This window comes from Anomalospiza imberbis, chromosome 5 (genome assembly GCF_031753505.1).
Source record: "Anomalospiza imberbis isolate Cuckoo-Finch-1a 21T00152 chromosome 5, ASM3175350v1, whole genome shotgun sequence".
NCBI lineage: Eukaryota > Metazoa > Chordata > Aves > Passeriformes > Viduidae > Anomalospiza > Anomalospiza imberbis.
This window is the reverse complement of record NC_089685.1, coordinates 6,578,842-6,598,936: the sequence shown is the minus strand read 5'-3', so window position 1 is coordinate 6,598,936 and position 20,095 is coordinate 6,578,842. Positions and strand designations below refer to the sequence as shown.

Genomic DNA, 20,095 nt, shown 5'->3' with positions numbered 1-20,095 from the left:
CAGTCTCACCAGACTGAGACTGAAATTTGAAGCACCCTCACATTAAGAGTTGGTCCATCAGTAGGTGCCAGAACGGTAGGAGCTGAGCTGCCATCCTCTGAAAATCCAGAGAGGCCAGAGTCTGGGGAGATGGTCATTTCCCTGCATTTCAGAGTCTGTAATGTCACTGAGATGCTGCTTCTTATCACTAAAGGAGACAGGATCTTGGGCAGACAAATAACGTCATTGATTATAGTGCGGTTTTTTGTTATTTCATTTAACAACAAAGGGTGGTTGGAGATCAGCAATGCCGTTGCTGGAAGAGCAGGACAGGGCTGGTACTGGGTTTCGAAGCACATCACACGGTACCTGACAGCTGTGGGGAGGACGGGAGACTACTGGTGACCATCACAGCATCTGTCTCCTGTGCCAGGTCTCCCTAATCTCTCTTGCGTAAGGGCTGGAGAAGGAGCTTTCACACCCTGCTGCTGTGTGCTGGAGCAGCAGCTGCCAGCCGTGGAGCGCTGTCAGAGCACGTGCAGTTACTAAGGAATAGGACCAGCGGAGCAGTTGGGAGGACAAGCAGCTATAGTCTGGTTCTGGCATGGACCCAGGGGGGGCTGGGAGCATGCGCTGCCTGGGAACCGCTGTCCTGCTTTCCTGGCCAGCCGCTGAATAATATGTCAGGGGACGGCTGTGATGAAAGGTGCAGGAAGCTCTGCATTGAAAGGTCCTTTCCAAGCAACATCCTGTTGGTTTCTTTTATCAGGGAGGGAAGCGATTCCGCTGCGAGAGGACCCTAATAAAGGTTGTTAATGTGATGTAGTGTTATCTTCTCATTGCTCCGGTAATCACATTAAGGAGCAGAATTAACAGTTTGCTGTACGTTTCTTGGAGCAGTTTCTGTAGTTGCTGCTCGGGTTGTACATCAGGGATGAGATGGTTGTGGTAGAGAAGGCGACTCCCTTTCCACTCCACTGCAGATCACCCTTGTGGTCTGCTTGCTTGTACACCTTTGAGCATCCATGCATGCAGCTTTTGAGCTGAAATGCTTGTGTGTGATGTGTACTGCTCCACACTGCCTGTGGAAGGATGCCTAAATAAACCACAGTGCAGTTTGCATTGGGGGGGAGGTGATGCTCACAGGCTGTGAGCCAAGAATTTGACTCACACCCATTATTATATGTGTGCCAGTGCCTCTTTATAGGACAGATCTGTGTAATATCATACTGTTGTTGGAAGCAGATTATTTAAAGTGATACACAGACAGTATAATGACAGTAATTATGAGACAGAGCCAAAATATAGCTGCTTTGTATCAAGGAATGTAGTAAAAGAGGTGGAATATGATTTTTACAGGGGTCTTTCCCTGTTTTAGTACAGCTGGTTTTACAAAAGGGTGCTTGACAGGTTCTTTAAAGAGAGTCTGCATGCAATTTATTCAGCTGTCTTCTCTGTTTAGCTTGAAAAATCTTTGGGGAAAAGTCTCTCTGACTGTGTTTGTACAGTGCCTCATGCGATGGGCCTTGGTTGCAGATGACAGCTAATATCAGATAAATCATGGCCTCAGGAAAAATTTCTTCCCCAAAAGTGTTGCCAAGCACTGGAACAGGCTGTCCAGGGAAGTGGTGGAGTCACGGTCCTGGGAGGTGTTTAAAAGATGCGCAGATGGGGCACTTGAGGATATGGTCGTTGGTGTTGGTAGTGCAGGATCTTAAGTATGTTTTCCAACCTGAATGATCCTGTAACTCTGTGATCAGTGGTTAACCTGGTGCTTTGGTGTAATAAAACGACAGTGAATTGAGTTGGTTAAAGGATCTTGAAGGAGACTGGATGGGGAGGAAAGATGGGGTATGGGAGCTATCCATGAACAGTTGCTCTCTTGATCTTCAATAACTGAACAAACTGTGAAGCAGAAGCACCCAGGGAGAATTATTAGAATTAGTGATAAGCGTTGGTGCCAAAAAACAAGGGAAAACTCAGATGCCTTAAATCTGCCTTTCCAGTTCTGTCAGTCCTGCCTGTGACACCAGTGATGTTTATGAACAAGATCTGGGTATATGTGGACTAGCAATGCTGAAATGTCTCAGTCTGTATGATTTTGGATTATAGCCTCTGGCTGACGCTTCATTTGGGACACCTCAGTCAGAGGTGTGGTTGCTCTCAACTGTCTCCATCATTGGTGGGAAGAGAGCTGCTTCCAGAGGGAAGGCCAGGTCAGCTGCAGTTGTGTTTGGAGGTGTCTCTCTTTTGGTGCCAGCAGGACCAGGCTCCAAGTGCAGTTTATTGGTGCTAGTGCCCACAGCCAGGTCTGAACCAGCTCTCTCTCTGTGCCCACAAACTGGCAAAGTCCTGGGATTTGAGGAGAGCAGGGGATGGTTTGTTTTCAGAAACCTCTTTGGAACTCAAAAGCCTGGTAAAAATAATGAAGGTGGTACATCCTCATAAAGCTAAGGAAGACATTTTTCCCTAATATATTTTAGCACTCCTGAGCAGAAATGATGCTGCTGTGTTAAAATCACCCTCTATACTAAGAGGGCCTTGGCTTTAAAGGCTGTTGATTGAAGGGTGTTTAAAGTAAATTGGAAGAACTGTGGCAGTTAAACCTGTTGGGAACTTTGGTTCATTGACAGATAAATCTCAAGAAAATACTAGAAGAATTGTCCCTAACAAATGTTATCAAAGCTCAGGTCTCAGAGAATTCCAGCTTTTGCACCTAACCAAAGCTTCAGGCTGTGTCCAGACCTGAGCTGAGACAGATCAGACAGCTCTGGGGGTAATTATCGTGGGCTCAGTGGAAAGGCTGATTAGTTTCTTGGTGATACAGGATACCTGGAGGGTGTGAGATAGATCTTTATCAGGATGAGGATGTGGCACCTTTTAGAGTCTTTCTGTGTAAGCTGGTATTGTGAAAAGGCTCATCTTATTTCAGTGTACAATTCATGAAAAGCATTGGGATTTTGTGGTTTCAAAGAAAAACAAAAGGAAGGCATAACCCATAAATTCTGCATGTGAGAACAAATGTAAGCCAGCTGCAACACCCTTTTCTTGAATCTTCATCTTGTAAATTGGATTGGAAAGATGTAGGCAGGTTTAGGACCATAAGGTAGCACTCTTTACCCCTGCTTTGGACCACAGCCATGCTGAGAGTGTGTAGTTTCTCCACACTGGGGTTAATTTCAAGATGAGAAAGAATTTTGATATCCCTGACGGAAGCTGAAACACTAACATCCCCAATCCTCAGGTCCAGGGGTGATACAGCTTTGTGAAAAGATGAGAGCAATCTCTTGGTAAAGAAATGGATGATAAGAAAACAGCAACAATCCAATTCTATACAGGTTGTCTCCTTTTCTCTTGAAATACAATATCAAGAAAATGAAACTTGGGGAAAAAAAAAAGAAAAAAAAAAAAAAGAAAAACCTTTTCCGAAACCTTAAATATAAATCCTTTATTGTAATATAAATCTTTATCCTTTCAATGCCTGATTGTATGAGTCTTCCCTTTTCATTGGGATGTATTTGCCTCTCAGGCTGATTGATGTCTATCTTCTCTTTGCCCTGTGTTCTTAGCGCTCTCGTCGTAATTCTTCTGTCCATCTTCTCATTGTTCTGTTTAGAAAAAGCACATTCTTAAAGCGCTTTTAAAAAGATGGGATATAGTCATACAGTGCACCTTTTATAGGTGTGTGTGTATATATTTTTTTTTCTCCTATATGCATTTAGACTGCTGTGGAGTGGTGGGGTTTTTTACCAAATAAGATCCCAAAGTATGTACTCAAGGTTTAAAATTCATGGGGTGCTTTTTTCACTTCTTTAGAACCTAAACTTCAAAGGGGTGAGTGTAGCAGTGCAGTTTGTGCTGAAGACTAATGGGGCGCTTTACATCTGAAGTGGGCTGCACTGTATGTTGTATGAAAAACTTGGATGGCAAATTTTGTATTCAAAAAAATCTATTTAATTTGCTTTTCTGTAGCCAATTGAGCTCTACTCTAAATGGAATTCAGCAGCACTGCCTGTGTGCACACCAGCCGTTCAGCCCCATCACTAATTAAAATTAAAACTCAAATACATTATTTCCATAATTCTAAAATAGTAAATTTTTTGTTTCAAATTACTGATACCTTAAATTCTTACAATTTTTTAACTGATTCCTTCAAACTCTTTCTCCCTTCAGGTAACCTTTTCGACACCACAACAGACCATCTGATAGATGCAAACCCAGATTTTTCAGTTTGAATTTCACATCCTGCATCAGTGTTCTTAGTGGATAAAACATCCTCTCCTTTGAGTAATGTTCCTGCAAGCTCAGCACGAGAACTTCAGTGTACTACAAGACATGGGCATCCATACAGTTTTTCTTACAAGTCTATGTTTTTTCCATGCATTTTCCATGTAACCTCAAGTAATGAAACCACCAGATTGCTTCATTGTTCTTCATCTTAATTAAGATGATTTCCCTCCACATCCCATGCATTACTGAATTAGCGGGGTATCCATTCTGAGGTCATTCTCTTGCCTATGTTTCTCCTACACAATTGTATTTTTCCACGTGTTTGTATGCTTGCCAGCAGTGTCTCATCCTAAACCACAAAGAAGTTGTGACTCTTCCTGTCCCCAGGGACCAGGGTGGCCTCTCTCTCCACCGTGAACCCTGGGGTCTTAATGAGCCTCAGACTTGGTGAAGCTCTTTGCTCCTGCAGACCCATTTTTCCTTTCCTGGCTGCTGCAGTACCAATGACCAGTTGCACACAGCTCTGATTTAAAAATCCTTACTGGGTTTAGGAGGAAATAAAGCAGGATTTCTCCCAGCAGTGCCCAGGTTCCTAGTTATAGCAAGGAGAGGCTATTCCTCACACAATTTCCCATACGTGGTTCCTAGTGGGATGGCTCTTGAGCATCTTCATAGTGCAGATTGCTGGAGGTGGTCATTTTCCCCTCACTGTTGCCCCCAGCTTGCTCAATCACCTCAATTTCAAAAAGTATTAATTTTGTGTTTTCTAAGAAGAGGGTCTGCTCACTGTGATTTTTCAGCCACTGTCCGTGGCAACAATACTCACCTATTTAAAAGTACAAGTCACCTCTCGACTGGCACTGTATTGATATCTCAGCAGTTAAGACAAGTGAATCGATCAAGAAATTGCACTACCCTCTTAGACACTGAAAGGGTCAGGTCAGGGCTAAGGTGAAACCGTGTGCGGCCCTCCCTGTGAACCTTCACTTCTGCACCTTTCATCAGCACTAAATTCACTTTAAAAATGTCGCAAAGAAATCTGGAAGGTCTTACCTGCAACACCTATTGATCACCAGGCAGTTTGAGCACGTTTCCTGCAATTCGAGGGAGAGCTTGCTAGAGCCTTTGACATTGTGTTTCCATTCCCTGTGTGTATCTTATCTTAGGTACTTTTTTTAGTTTTTGGAAACTATTTGGCCTTTGAGTGTCTCAACAGAAGTGCTATTACAGAGTGGGATGGTTTTCAAAATGTTCAACGTCTTTTTTTAACAATCCTAATGCCTGTTTCTCAGGTGTCACAGCATACCCACAAATAACACTGAAGCCAACGTGAACAGTTTGTTCTCTTGGCACCTGAGAAACCAGGCTCCCAGCTGTTCCCCGCCCACCTTCCATGGACTTTTAGGAATGACCATGTTCTCTCTGAAACTGTGGAATAGATTGAATGTGCACTGCAAACCTTAAATTTTGAGTCTTTCCTTCCTTCATGGCTTGGAGTTGCCTGCATTGGGCAGGGGGCACCGGTCCATTGTGTTGTAACCCTTCAGCAATGAAATCAGCGTTTTGTAAATTTGGAAGATTGCATTTGTGTTTACTTACTGTGACTACTGTTCAGACTTTCTTCAGAAATCTTTTTATAGGGTTTATTAGAGAGAAGAAAAAAAATCATTCCATATTTAGGTAAAAATGTCTCAATCTTCTGTATATATGTTTTATTAATATGTAAATATTTAGATATTTTTAAATTACTATGTTCTTAATAAAGCGACAAGGGACTAGTTGTGAAATGGTGTATAACATTGTGTCGTGTTACCGATCTCTGGGAAATCCTCTTTGTCAGTTCAGAAAGGAAAACCTACAATAAATAACTTTAATTGCATGTGTGTTCCTGTGTTCTATGCTGGATTCCCATATTTTAGAGGAATTACTTTGCCACCAGTGGACTACACATAGGAAAACCCTGGAAGTTACCACCAGGATACTCTTTTTCCAGCTGGCTCGGCCAGAAAACACACTGGCCTTGCCAATCACAACATCTATACCCAATCGTGTAATAACTCTGGAGTATTACGAACTGATATGCTTGAAGTCTAATTTTAATTGAATTAGGTGCCTTTATAATCTGCACTTAAAAGGTTAAGCTCTGCTTCTATGGAAACAACACACAGGAAGGACAAACCAATACTCATAGGTTGGAGTAGCTGCAAAGATATATGCTTGGTAATTCATTATCACACCCTCATCAAATGTTTAGCCTTAGAAAATACTTCCTGCAAAAACATGTTCCTGGTAATCTTCCATCAATTCCAAGGAGCCAGTGAAGTGAAGTGAAGCAGCAGCTCACCACACCTTTTTGGCTTTATACAAGGAGCACTATGGAGATACTGCTGGTAAAAAGTCCCAGTGAGAGCTTCCTTCACATTTCAGTGGGTGCCCAGATCGGCTGAAGCCTGGTGCACATCCTGCATCCGTGTGGTGTGGCAGGAGCCAGTGCAGCCCCTCCCCTCTGGGGGGTGCTGAAGGAGCATCTCGGTCGCAGATCACAGAATGGTTTAGGTTAGAAGGGACCCTGAGAGCTCCAACCCCTGCCATGGGCAGGAGCATCTTGCACAAGATGAGGCTGGCAAAAGCCCTGTCCAAACTGGTCTTGAACACTTCCAGGGATGAAGCATCCACAGCTTCTCTGGGCAATCTGTTACAGAGCCTCACTGTAAACCAATCTCATTGGAAAATTGTTTTTCTTAATAGCTAATGTAAATCTACCCCTCTTTTAGTTTAAAACTGCTGCCCCTTGTCCTGTCTCTACAGGCTCTAGCAGGCAGTCTCCAAGCCCTCTCTTTCTTACCAGCCCCCTTTAAGTACTGAAACATCACTCTAAGGTTTCTTTTTCTCTGAGCTGAGCCCCCCAGCTCTGTTGCCCTTCACTGGACATGCTCCAGCACCTCAGTGTCTTTGTTGTAGTGGGGAACTCAAAAGTGTCCCCAGGATTCAAGGTGTGGCCTTACCAGTGCCCAGTTCAGGGGGGACAATCACTGTCTTGGTCCTGCTGATATTAAAGCGTGGCTTTGTTTGGCTTGTGTTTTAAAAAGCAGGGACCAGGCTAATACACTGTTCCTTGCAACATTTAAGTGGAGCACCTTAAATCGAGTTTAAGGTACAATTATGAACAAGAAATGTTCCTGTGTGCTGCAGTCTGCACGGCACTAATCTCATCTGTGCTGCAGAGCCAGCAGCATGTGCTGCTGCCAGGCTGCAGGTTCACCTGTTGGAACAGCTTTGGGATGGAGCAAGTGACTCTGCCAGCACGCACACCTGAGCTCCAGCCACGCTCCTGCTTCCTTGCTGGCCCAGTCAGCCAGTGCATCCCCCTGTCCTGTGTACAGAACACTGGAGATTAATACTTTGGGTGGAAAAAATCCTTCTGAAGCTGAAGAGGAAAAAGGATATCCTCCTGGTAACATGAAAGGAAACTGAAGCCTGGGCTTTATAAAAAATGCATTAATTGCGAGATAAGAAGAAAGTAATCTCAAGTGCTTGTGACATGTTGGTTTAGAAACAGCTGGCTGAGTCTTTCAGGGGAAACACACTCTGTCACATCAGAGTTGTTTGGGGATGGGTGGTCCTGATGCAGCCACCCCTCCTCTAGATAAACCTTCTCCCCAAAAAGCCTACCCTCTGCTGAGGCTTCGCTGGGAAGCGCATTTCTCCTTCAGTGGGCAGGGGAGGGGGCACAGTGTTAGGAAAAAACCCATGGGGTCACGTCCTCCTAGAGAAACAGATGTTGCCAGCATTTTGCATGACTTTTCAAAAATAACCCCCTTGTGCATGTTCTCCCCCAAACCTAAAGCAGCAAAATGCCTTGTGGGAGGTGCTGAGATATCTCTTCTCCCTCCACTGGCTCTCCCACTGCTTAAGCATCCCCACAGCTGGGCTGGGGTAAGCACCTTCACTCCTTCCTGCTATGCTGTCATCACAGAGAGGCATGAGAGTAGTTTGTACAAGTAGGTCAGGTATGATTTCTCATCTGCCGACTGCTAATAAAAGCCACTGATGTGAAACCTATAACATTATGTATATAAATAATTTAGCTCCGGTGTGTAAACATCAATTCTGGGTTTTAAAAAAACCTAAATAATTCCATCAGCTTTTTCTACCCCCTCCATGCATGTGTTGTTACACCCAGCTGATAACAAGGGCAGTAACTTCATGTTAAAGTGTTCACAACACCACTGTTGCCCCTGAAGCTACCTACAGGCATGGGGTGAAGGGCTTCATTCACCTCTGCCCAGCAAGAGCCATCACAGGTGAGAGTACCATGGTGGCCCATGGATCCTGCTGGAGCCTGGCCACAGGGCCAACTTGGAGTGGCAACCATCACCATGGGCAGAGATGTCCCCTGGCTGTGTCTATCACCAGCACTCCCAGGAGAAATGTCATTTTCAGGTGATGCCTGGAGAGGTCGGGGTGGATGGAAAAGGCCAACCCACATAGTTCTGCCATCCACTGACCCTCAGGTGGCCTGGAGGATCTTTCCTGCCCCAGGATGGTTCAGCAAATCGTATGGACTGCATGCACACTCCAGCAAAGGAAATCAGTCCAGGAGACGTTAAAAAACCTCACTGGTAGCAATGCTTCCACACCACAGGAGCCTTGCTCTACTTCTGCCCCATGGCCAGCACTGCCCTGGAGACACATGAAAGGGTGAAAGGGGTGTCAGCTAGAGAAGGATGAGGGGAGCATTTGTGCGTCAGGACAGTGTGAGCCCATGCCAGCTCCCCAGTGAGTCACCGGGAAGTTAGCAGGGATGGATCTGGACTGGAACCAGCATGTGGCTACTGCCATTACCACGGCTTAGAGAAAGCAAAGATTAATGTACTCATTTAATCCCGAGAGATTTCAGGATTCACCAACTGTATCTCATGTCTCCATTCATCATGGCACAGGGGATGTGTGTAAACTGCTCTGCTCTTAGCTGGACCTCTGCTCCCTCCTGATTTCCCTTTTCTGAGTTCCTGCATAGGCCCTCAGTGCCCAGCTCTCCCCACTGCCACATCCCTGCCTCCTGACACAGCTCTGGTAGGCCCTGCCTCACTTTTTAGCTGGTGAGAATGGTGACATCATCCTCCCTTTGTTTCCTTGACTTTTTCCTGGTGATGGCTCCGTCCTCAAAATTGACAGACCTCCACATCCCTGGTCTGATGCTGGCAGCACCAGTGGGGTATCCACTTCCTGCATCTCCATCCCCCCTTCATGTACTGCCCTGATGCTGTAAGGAGAGCCAAGACTGGGCTGGACACTCTGCAGGGAATGGGATTTGCCTCAGGGTTAGAAGTAACCTTTGCCTGCATAAAATTTGCCCAACCACTATGGTCTGGCTGGACAACAGAACAGCATCAGTGACAGCCGATGACTCGCTGTGGGTTTGTCCTTTCTGTCCCTCTGGTCCAGGGTACCACGTGTCATCTGACACCACATAGTCCCATCCTGCTTGGGGGTCCTGCTGCCTTCACTCCTTCCACCAGGGCTAAAATACAAACAGAGGCTCCTGAGCAGCCCATGGCCACCCTGCACACCCAGGTGCTGCTGCCAGCCCCTAAGGAATCGCAGTGGATGTGCTGCATCCCACAGAGATGGAGCGCTGCTCCAAGACCTCCACTTCCTAGATCATCTGCTCATCAGGGCATCATGTTCCCAGCTTCGTCACCTGGACAGCACAGAGTGCCAAACCCCAATGCATGAACATAGATTTTACATTTAACATTCATTACAAATGGGCTCCCACATGGTTCCTTTGCTGCCTTTCACTGAGCATGATGCATCATCTCTCACCTCTCATTTAAAGTCCCTTTGGGGAGGCCTTGGAGCCATGGAGATTCCTGCCTCATGCAGGCCCCCAGCACCCATCCCAGTGGGATGGTGTCCCTGGGGATTGTCCTGACCCAGATGCCAGACCTTGCACTCAGCCTGTTGAACCTCATGAGGTTCACACGGACCCACTCCTCAAGCCTGTGCAAGTCCCTCTGGAAGACATCCCTTCCCTCCAGCACATCAGCAGCACCACTCAGCCTGGTGTCATCTGCAAACCTGAGAGCGTGCTCTAGAAACCACTGTCTGTGTTGCTGGTGACAACATTAAATAGTTTTGGTACAAGCCCTTAAGGAACACCACTCCTTACCAGTTTCCACGTGGACATTAAATGTTTGACCGAATTCTTTGGACATAATCATCCAGCCAGTTCCTTATCCTCCATCAAATTCATACTTCTCCATCTCGAGGCCAAAGTGATGGAGAATGACCATATCAAAAGCCTTACAGAATCCTGAACCCCCATTGCTGTGGCTTGTAGGTCATACAGGATCTAACACCATTTGAAGAGTAATCAGGTGGCAGCCTGTCTCACCCAGATTTTTACCCCATCATGGAGTCAGAGACACTCCCACCCACTGAAACACCTCCGTGCTGGATCTAGGGGTGCTGTGGGGCTGAGACCTCTTCTCCTGACCTGGCAAATCAGGTGCTGCACATGCACACAGGATGCTGGCACGGCAATGCCCCCGGGAGGCTCTGGCCCAGCAAAACCCCACCTTGGCACGCAGAGCCAGGGCTCAGAGGCTCTGTGTCGGGGCGTGCAATCCCTCTCTGCTTCATGCTGCAAGCTTTGGTCCTCGAAACCATGAGGCAGAACACTGCTGGGCCGACCTTGAGCGACTCTCCCATGTTCCCCACCCTCCTCCGAGGGGGGGAGGTGAACCCACCCATCCCACTCACGAACCACTTTGCTTTGGTCGGCCACAGACTCCTCTGCGAGTGCCAAGGTTAATGCACAGCAGTGCTGCCCTCCCAGAGAGGGTTCGCTGCCAAACCCCAGATCTCTTCCTCCAGAAACAAATTGCTCTTCAACTATTGCCATCTTGTGGCGTCTGTGACCCGTTACTTGTTCCTTTTATCTTCTAATGGTGTTGGTGAGAATCAGCAGTGTACACAGGCAATTTTAAAATGAAATGTAAATGAATCAGAAATGCCTACGGAGGAGTCATTAGCATAAATCCAATCAAAGGGCTTTGTTTAACTTGTTAAAAATGACTAAATATTTAGTGAGTGTGAGTGGGTGAGGTGATTCTTGCTCACACTTGGGAAGTTTTAGAAGCAAAACTAATGTTGATATCCTAAATGGCTGAACTTATAAGCAATTTTCTACCCCAAACTGTGCCTCCTTGGTCTATAACTCACTGGAACACTGTCCCCTGTTCAAGATCACCTCTAAAATATTATCACAGAAGATGCTGAGTTGAAAGGGACCCATAAGGATTATCAAGTCCCGCTCCTGGCCCTGCACAGGACACCCTCAGAGTCACACTCTGTGCCTGAGAGCATTGTCCAAACACTTCTTGAACTCTTGTCAGGCTCAGTGCTGTGACCACCACCCTGGGGAGCCTGTTCCAGTGCCCAACCACGCCTGGGTGAAAAACCTTTTTCTATTATTCAACCTATCCTCCCCTTACACAGCTTCAGGCCATTCCCTCCGGTGATGTCACCGGTCACCACAGAGAAGAGTTCAATGCCTGCCCCTCCTCTTCCCCTTTGAGGATGTTGAAGAGCACAATGAGGTCTCCCCTCAGTCTCAACTTTCTCCAGGCTGAACAAACCAAGTGATCTCAGCCCCTACACATACAGCTTCCCCCTCCAGACCCTTCACCATCCTTGTTGCCTTCCTTTGCACACTCCCTAATAGTTTAACATCTTTCTCATATTGTGGTGCCCAAAACTGCACACAGTATTTGCTCCTAGGAGCGGTTGACTCACTCAACAAGATATGTGGACTCTTGTGAGCACTGCAGGCATCTCCTGAAAGCGGGAATTCCTTTGGAGCAAACCCTGCCCATCTCTGTCATGCCAATGGTCCCACCCAGGTGGGAATCTGAGGGTGCAATGCAAGAGGGCACCACCAGCAGTGCAGGACCACCATGACCACCTGTGTTGTGCACCACAAAAATCATCTTGGGGATGGTAGACTCGATAGACGGGAAATATTTTTTACAATGAAAGTGATTAAACATTGCAAGAGGTTGCCCAGAGAGGTGGTACATGCACCATCCCTGGAAACATCCACAGTCAGGTTTGTTGGGGCTCTGAACAACCTGATTTAGTTGAAGATGTCCCTGTTCACGGCAGGGAGTTTGGAACCAGATGACTGCTAAAGGCGCCTTCCAACCCAAACCATTCTGTGAGTCTATGAACAAGAGACATTCCAGTGCCTATAGATTTTATCCAAGCTAGCAGGAATGGGAAGGGTCCATTTCTTTGGCCCCAGTGTTACCTGCTGAGTGTCAGAAAGTGCACATGAAGTTGATGTTTGGTGGCAGTTTCAGTGGCACCGGCAGACCAGCCCCAGCTCCCTGTGTTCCTCTGCAGAAATCCGCCCATCCTGCCTCCACTCCTCCTCCTCATGCTCCCACATTCGCAGCAGCTTATGCAGAGCCACCCTGATCAAACCAACCGTAAAGTGGAGAAACTCCATTTTTTGGAGTACACATCGGTTACATTCTAGCTATATGGATAGTGCTAAGGATATTGGTCACAGCGAGATGTAGCCCTGCAGCTTGGATTAAATCAAGAACTGAGGTAAAAACGGCGCTCAGACTTGGCTGTGCTGTGACTCCTTGGGCTCCACAGGGATCACTCAAGCTGGCAGCAGACGGGGCTTGGGGCAATGCTTTGCATTTGGGAAGAGCAGCTATTTCCTGCTGCTTTGCTCTCTGGAATGGACTTGCGTCGGGCGGGTGTTAATTGCCTTTCTGGAAATCAAAGCAGCCGGCACGGGGGCTGTCTGCTGGGCTTTGCTTGCCCCAGGCGCTGCCCATCAGCCGGCTTTGCCTTCCCGTCTGCACAGGGAAATACCTCACCCGGAGGGATGTCTCTCCCCAGGGACCCCCAGGCCGCTCCGAGCTTTTTCCCCTTTCCACAGCCTTATCCCGCCGGCCAGTGTGCGGTCCTGCAAAGGCAGATGCTGCTGGGGAGTTTACTTAACGCCAATGCTGGGCACAAATCCTGGGAAAACACACTCAAATGTCGCTGCAGGGAGGGGAGGAGGAGCAGTGGGATGCAGGGAATGGGAAAGAAATGGAGAAATGGGAAGAATTAATGTGTGATTGTTTCCCTCCCTGTGTGATTTTGTGGGTTTTACTTTTAAATGCTGGGGGAAAGCCATTTAGGAGAATGTGGAGCACCACATTACAGCACTTCCCACTACTGCCAGGTGCATCTGCTGAGTGCAGGGCTGCATCTGGGGGTACAGAGATATGGGGAGCCCTGACACCCTCCTCCATCCACCCCCACATCCCAGCCAGTCCCACCACAGGGGTCTCACCTCCTGGCAGCTCCAAGGATCCATCGCTCCACTGAAACAGCCTTTGCATGTCTTGGTGCATGTAAATCAGGGACTTTCCAGGAGTTTCTTGAGAGAGCCAGTGCCTGTGGGCTCAGCAATCCTCATTGCTCCTGCTAGCTTGGACTGGGAGCAGGAGAGATGTTTCAGTGCCTCCTCTGCTGTGAGACTGTTATGGCAACACACTCACATCCAACCCCTCAAGGAGATCAAACCACCCAGCCCCTGCTTAGGAGCTTGGGTTTGGTTTATTTTTGCTTTTCCAACGGGGAAAACACTCCATTGCACAGTAGTTATCCCTGAGGAGATGAGAGGTGGTATTGGGCACACCTGGTCTCTTCCAGGGCACTTCACCTGCAGCTCTGAGAGTGCTTTGCTGATGTTACACCTGTTTCCCATATAAACCACTTTCCCCCATTTGCTCAAGTTTTAAGTGCCTGGCTAGCACAATTCTGGGAAGGATTCAGCTCTGTTTCGACAGACAGCAGTTCAGGTGCTTTTAGGGGATCCTAATTACACACTCATCTAATGGATACTGCTGGGGCAGAAGAAGGAGAAGGGACAGTGAGAGACTTGGAGGGCTGGCTGCATGTCACCCTAGGGAGGGAAAAGGGAAGCTGGGAGCAGCAGCAGCATCCTTCACTCCCATAGCCCTGGTTTCCAGCAGGCAGAGCCAGCAGGTTTGCTGAAGTCATTTTGCTCCTTGCAATAGCCACCTGTTTTCCAGGGGAGCTGCTTGTTTCCCTGCTTGTGCATCCAACCAGCCTTAGTTCAGCATCAAGAAGGGCCTGGCATCTTAAAAAGCTGTGGATGCCCCATCCCTGGAAGTGTTCAAGGCCAGGATGGCCTTGAGCAGCCCAATATATCAAAAGCTGTTCCTGTCCATGGCAGGGGGTTTGCACTAGATGAACCTTAAAGGTCTCTTCCAACACAAACCAGTCTGTGATTCTAAAATTCTATGGTTTAAACAGCACGTTTGCCCTCCGCTCTGCTTTGGCAGTAGGACATTTCCTCTATGGATCCATCTAAATTCCCACCCATCAGTAGTAACCCCTCCAGCTATTGCACAGGGCTGGCAGCAGAGGAAAGCAGGAAAATCCTGGATGGAGAATAAGATAGAAGAGTCCTTGCCAGAGAAATTATCTGAAGCAGGTGGTTCCAGCTCAGAGGAACTCAATTTATATTCCCAAATGACATGCTGGGAGCTGCTCACAGCTCCATCAACAAGCACAGCACAGGCAGGCAGATGTTTTGGCGAGTGCCAGCAGCTGGAATAGGATTGCTGGCTCAGCTTGGCTGCACCCATCGCTCCAGACAGTAATTTGGAAGTCAGTGTTTGAGGCTCTTCCCAAGAGAGCCTGTATCAGGTGGCTGCAGCTCTGGCTGGCAGAATCACACAGCTCGTTCTGAAACAAAGAGAGGTAGCAGAGTACAGAGCTGGGCAGGAGACACTTCTGGATTATTTATAGGCTCCAGCCTTGGGAAAACCCTGGCACAGAAAAGCACTGGCTGTGCTTGGGACCAAAGGCCATGGTGGTGATGATGGGGTTGTGCCTCTCCATCCACACTGCAGGAGCAGCTCTGCCTGGGGCACATCCCTGCCAAAGGAAGTGGGAAATGTTTGGGGATGCCCAAGCTCAGTGTGGTGGGATGTGGCTTAGGCACACCAAGCCCTGCAAAGGGAGAAGGACACAAGGAGCATTCTAGTGGGCAATGCAAGGCACAAGGCTTGTCCCAGTGCAGATGTTGTCAGCACAGGTGAACTTCCAGGTCTGGAGGGGGGAGGAGGTGGTTCCCACACAGGCTGGGCAGTGGCACTGAGGGGAGTGTGGCAGAGGCTGCTGCTTCACCAAGCCTCGTGTGATTGTTTTATTTTCCGTGTGGTGGCCAGTAACAAAGAGCAGCTGTGCCGTGCCTGCTGCCCCAGACTGGCAGAACAAAGGGGCTTCATGAAATGTTTCCCCAACATGTGACACCATGAGGATGTGACAGGCCAACAGAGCAAAGGCAGGGTGGGAATACCAAATCCAATGCAGTTTTGTAGAGATGTGTGTAAATCCAAGAGGGGTTTAGCAGAAGCCACCCCTAATGCTGCAAGAGGCCATGGGAGAGCACACAGGCACATCTCAGACACAAAATACCACCTACCCAAACTGCCTACAAGGCTTCCCAGAGCCAGGCATGCTTCCACCTGAGGTACAACTCAGCCTGCCTGCCCTGGGGAGAGCTCTCACCACTCCAGCCCAGGGCTGGTGGCTGCTTGTACAAGCCATGTAGGGGCCTGGGCAAAAAAACAAATAACTGGGAAGTGGACTTTCCCTTGCAGCTTTTGGGGTGGCCAAGTGCAGGAACAAAGTATGAAATGCTGCAAAAGGGATGAGGAAGAGACAGATGTTGTCTGGGAGGGAGCCTCTTCATAGGAAGGGTTAGAGCAGCTTTATAGCACAGTGATGTTTAACTGCTGGTGCAAAAGCAGCCAGGAGCCCCTCACTGGGCACACAGCAAGGGAAAAAGCACCATGACCCCAGCAGCAGCTGTGTACACACCACCCTCCCCATCCCACATCAGCAACTGATGGAAAATGGGGTCCAGGCGAGTCTAGTCAGACCCCATTGATCGCTGATAGGCAACATCACCCTGTTTGACTGCTACATGGTGGAGGCTGGTGTGGGACTGCTGCAGGAGCATCATCCAGGAGCAGAACCCCAGGAGCCCCACCATGGGTGCTCCCCTCCATGGAGGACGCTCAACTGGGTGCAGGGGATAAATACAGCCTGCAAAAACACAGAGGAAACAGCATTTTCTTGAACTGCTGTAAACCACAATGGGAATTGTGGGATGTGCCCCTGGGGAAGGCAGTGCGGGGATGCCACAGGAAACCGCGTTTGTTTAGGGCAAGGCATTTCCCCAGAGTTCTCTGCTTCCCCATGCAGATGAGCACATGTTCATCACCTGTCAGTTCATGTTCGTCATCTCCCCAAGTTCTGGAAAGTTCCCCGTTCTCGTTACTCCCATTGGTTCTCTCTGTAAACCCCTCCTTCCCTTCTCCCTCCAGGGCAGCCCGCAGGGAATGTTTAAAAGAAGCTGCCAGGCAGGTATGATTTACTTGGCTTTTGATAAAATCTCACATCAGAGACTATTAAAGCACCTCATCAAAGGTTAAAGGGGCAAAGTCCCCATTTGGCAACAGAAGACAAAGACAGAGAACATCTGCTCCTTGAAGCAAAAATGAGCAAACACCAAGGCACAGCAGAGGTCAATACTGGCATCATTACTATTTAATACCACCTGTATCTTTATGAGAGGCTGGAAAAAGACAAAAAAACAAGGCAAAGAAAGCCAATAATAGTCCAAACTTACTTTATTTTGTCAAAACAGAGGGAGGTAGGGGAAAAGGCATGCTGTGAGATGTGCTTTACATGAGAAATTAAATTATCACACTAAAGTTTGCCAGTGGAAGTAGTTTTAGCACATTAAACATTGTATTCAGCCCAAGCGGGGCTGAACCAGCTGGTCCCATTTTACCAGCCACTTCATTGTGAATTTTGAAATGAGGAAAAAAAAAAAAAAAGACAAACACTTTCGCTATCATTTCTTACCCTGGTTTTAATCAGCCAGTATTTCCTCATGGTCTTGTGATGCCACAGTTTCTTGGTTACAAACATTGCAGGGGACAGATGCATTGTTTTATTAAAAAAAAAAAAAAGTTTCTGCTGACATTTAAGAAACAAAACAGGGAGAGTTCAAACTCTGATCATTTTGTAAACACCAAAGATGCAGAACTGAGTCAGAAGCCTACATGGATCAGAAATATTGCTTATATTTAACCCGGATGTGTACACAACAAAGCACCTTGGCCAAAGAAAACTGAGCTGCTAATAATCCACACTCCAGGCCATCCATGGAACAAAGACTGATGAAATGCAGGCCCTGCACCTGTAAAGGCTACAGACATCTGTCAAGTCCTCAAGTCAGCACAGGAGGCAGCTGGCTTTGATGAGTAATCAGGCGCAGCACAAGGTGCTTTACCTTCTTTTCTTTCTCCTTTTTGCCCTTTCTAAAGTGTGTGAAGCAGTCCCTTCTCATGGCATTGGACCAAATTGCTCCAATCATAGAGTTTCTGCTGGACGTTTTGGACACAGGTGACATTAAAGCCTTTGGGAGGGAGTGAGAAAAGGAAATTTGATCAATTTTCCACAATTGGACTCCAGAAAAAATGTTCCATGAAGCTGGTGGTTCCAGCAGTATGGGGCCTCCCCAGGGCTGCTGGATCCACCACTACTCTTTCAGGGTTTTGTTTATGATCCTGCATGAAAAGGACATTCTCCTGTGTGCACAGGATTCCCTTCCTGATCCCACACTTCCTCCAGCAGCTGCTCCAAGCATGGAGCCCCTGGAGAAGCACGGGGCATGTGAGTGCTGGGTGCAGCAGCACACCTGAAGCTGCAGTGGAGAGGTGTCTTGCTGCTCCTCTTGGCTTGGCATTCTTGGCTAAGCCACTTTTCTACCCCTTGCCTGCCCACACAAAGCCTCACCCCAGCACAGGCAGCAGTGTCTGGTGCACATGTCCACTGGGACATGTGCAGATCCACCCAAGGATGCTCCATCATTGTCCGTGCCAAGAAATTGCTTTTAATTAATCAGGGCTTCAATTATGAGCAGTTCTCATCTCTATACCCTGGTCCTGGTTAGCTTCAGCTCTACAGAGTCACATCTGTGCCAGTACTAATGAGCATGAATTTCCAAGTGTTCATGTTTTCTTTCAGCCATGTTACCACCTGGAAATCTCAATTTATTTTATTTCCCCCTCTGTTAAGGAAATATCTAGTCCTCATAGATGTGGAAAAAAAAAAAAGAAGATAAAAATATGATCCAATTCCCTCTTCCCTACAAAAATATCAGAAAGAAAAATCATGTAAGTCAGGGCTCAAAATCAGCAACGTTATCTCATGGTTTTCCTTATGCTTCATTTTTTTTTTTTTTTTTTTTTTTTAATGAGGTGCTGGTTGTAGAAGCAATAGCTAAATGCTGGAGAAATGTTAGAATGTTAGCTGACTTCCAGCTCTCAAGATACTTACAGGGTTTTTTTTTCAGATTGAAATCATCTCTCAAGTAACACACAGATGTGATACAAGGCCAGTGCTCAGTAAAATCAGATCGATGGCAATCAGAAGATTCTGAGATCTTCTGCCTCCTCTCCATCTGGGAGAAGGGAGAGGCACTAAAGGGTTCAAATTCCAGGTCAGGACTGCAGATGCCACGTCCTCAATTCATCTCTGCTGTCAAAACCATCAGCCAAATGCCCCACAGCTGCTCACGGAGAGACAGCTTCTGTGTGTCCAGCTTGAAATGCTTTCAGAGAGCAACATGGAGGAGCCTGAAAATCAATTAATTATACAAATATTAGTGACTTCCTAAATGTGCTCAATGCCGGGAGCTCCCATGCACCTCTGGTCCCCTGTACTGCAGTCCTGGGGCACTACATTCTCTGGGAGATAAAAAGAGTAATTAAAATCAAGCAAGAAAAGCAACATTTCAAAATTTTCTCTTTCTGCTTGTTTTTACGCAGGACTTTTTCAAAGCCAGTTGCAGGAAAAGCAATCTTTGAATTAACAGGCAATTACTTAATAAGGTACTTAGCTGCAAATTACATGGAGCAAAGTGCCTGTTTTATCTATTTAGAAACGTAAACTGGGCCCTGTGCTATCCCTAACACAGAAATTCCCTCCTTTCTAGAGAAAACTTGTCTTGCACATAAAGCAAGCGACTTATCTGAATTCTGACTTTGTTTGGGAAAAAGGTCTTTGGAAGCACTTTCAGGGAGAAAAATTAACTGAGAAGACACTGGAAATCAGACATGTTAAAGACATGTTGGATTCCAGTGATTTGTATATTAAATGCATAAGAAAAAATGGGATGCTTTGCAAATCAGTGATGGAAAAGGGTGGAGCTGAGGAAGTAGTCTGTGACAATCCTGACTGTTGGGCACTAAAGCATAGCCCAGCTTCCTACAGTAGTGCTGAACCCATCACCACCTGCCGCAAAACAGGATTACATTTTTCCTGAAGCATACTCAAAACCACATTCTGGGGTAAAAAATGCCACCTGCTGACACACCCGGCCACATTGCAGTGCTCCTGCTGTGGTACCTGCAGCCTTCCATGGGCCACACACTGATCAACCCCTTGGAGATGACACCTGAGGAAATGACACCTCTATCTCCCTGGGGCCACAGTTTTAGCTCAGAAAAATTTAATGTTGGCCAAATTTTGCCCATTGTCAGGTCCATTTGACCCCCTCACTTTCATTCTTGCCCAACATTTTGGTGTGACATGGATCAAATGTGACTTTTTGTCCAGTTTCTGGGCAAAATTCAGCGTCGGTGGAGGACCTGTCTCTGTAGGTGCCAGGTTTCCTCAGTTCTGGTTGTATTTCCCACCCAAATTGTTCCCAATCTCAAAGTTTTCATATTGAAGGAGAAGGTGTCAGAGCAAGGAATTC

The 20,095-nt window shown here is 47.1% G+C and overlaps 1 protein-coding gene and 2 long non-coding RNA genes across 11 annotated transcripts in view; 1 reads left to right on the top strand and 2 right to left on the bottom strand.

Moving 5' to 3' along the window:
* BEND7 (BEN domain containing 7) overlaps positions 1-6,088 on the top strand; it is a 47,140-nt gene extending 41,052 nt beyond the window's left edge. For all 7 annotated transcript variants that reach the window (XR_010998914.1, XM_068189511.1, XM_068189507.1 and 4 more), the window contains one exon: positions 4,153-6,088. Coding sequence is in view for 6 of the 7 variants with exons in the window: in XM_068189511.1 (XP_068045612.1) it covers positions 4,153-4,214 (62 nt within the window). In the remaining variant the exon portion in view is untranslated. The remainder of the gene's footprint in view (positions 1-4,152) is intronic.
* Positions 3,401-12,609, bottom strand: LOC137473661 (uncharacterized). The gene is made up of 2 exons (XR_010998916.1): positions 12,527-12,609; positions 3,401-3,587 (listed from the first exon to the last, which is right to left on the bottom strand). It is a non-coding gene; the product is annotated as an uncharacterized lncRNA (long non-coding RNA).
* Positions 12,610-12,743: 134 nt separating this feature from the next.
* LOC137473658 (uncharacterized) lies at positions 12,744-20,027 on the bottom strand. 3 transcript variants are annotated; one of them, XR_010998913.1, is made up of 4 exons: positions 18,673-20,027; positions 17,194-17,749; positions 13,577-13,720; positions 12,744-13,281 (listed from the first exon to the last, which is right to left on the bottom strand). It is a non-coding gene; the product is annotated as an uncharacterized lncRNA (long non-coding RNA). The 3 variants fall into 3 exon arrangements; XR_010998912.1 differs by having other exon boundaries at positions 12,744-13,720; XR_010998911.1 differs by lacking the exons at positions 12,744-13,281; positions 13,577-13,720 and having other exon boundaries at positions 16,938-17,749.
* Between the last annotated feature and the right edge of the window lie 68 nt (positions 20,028-20,095).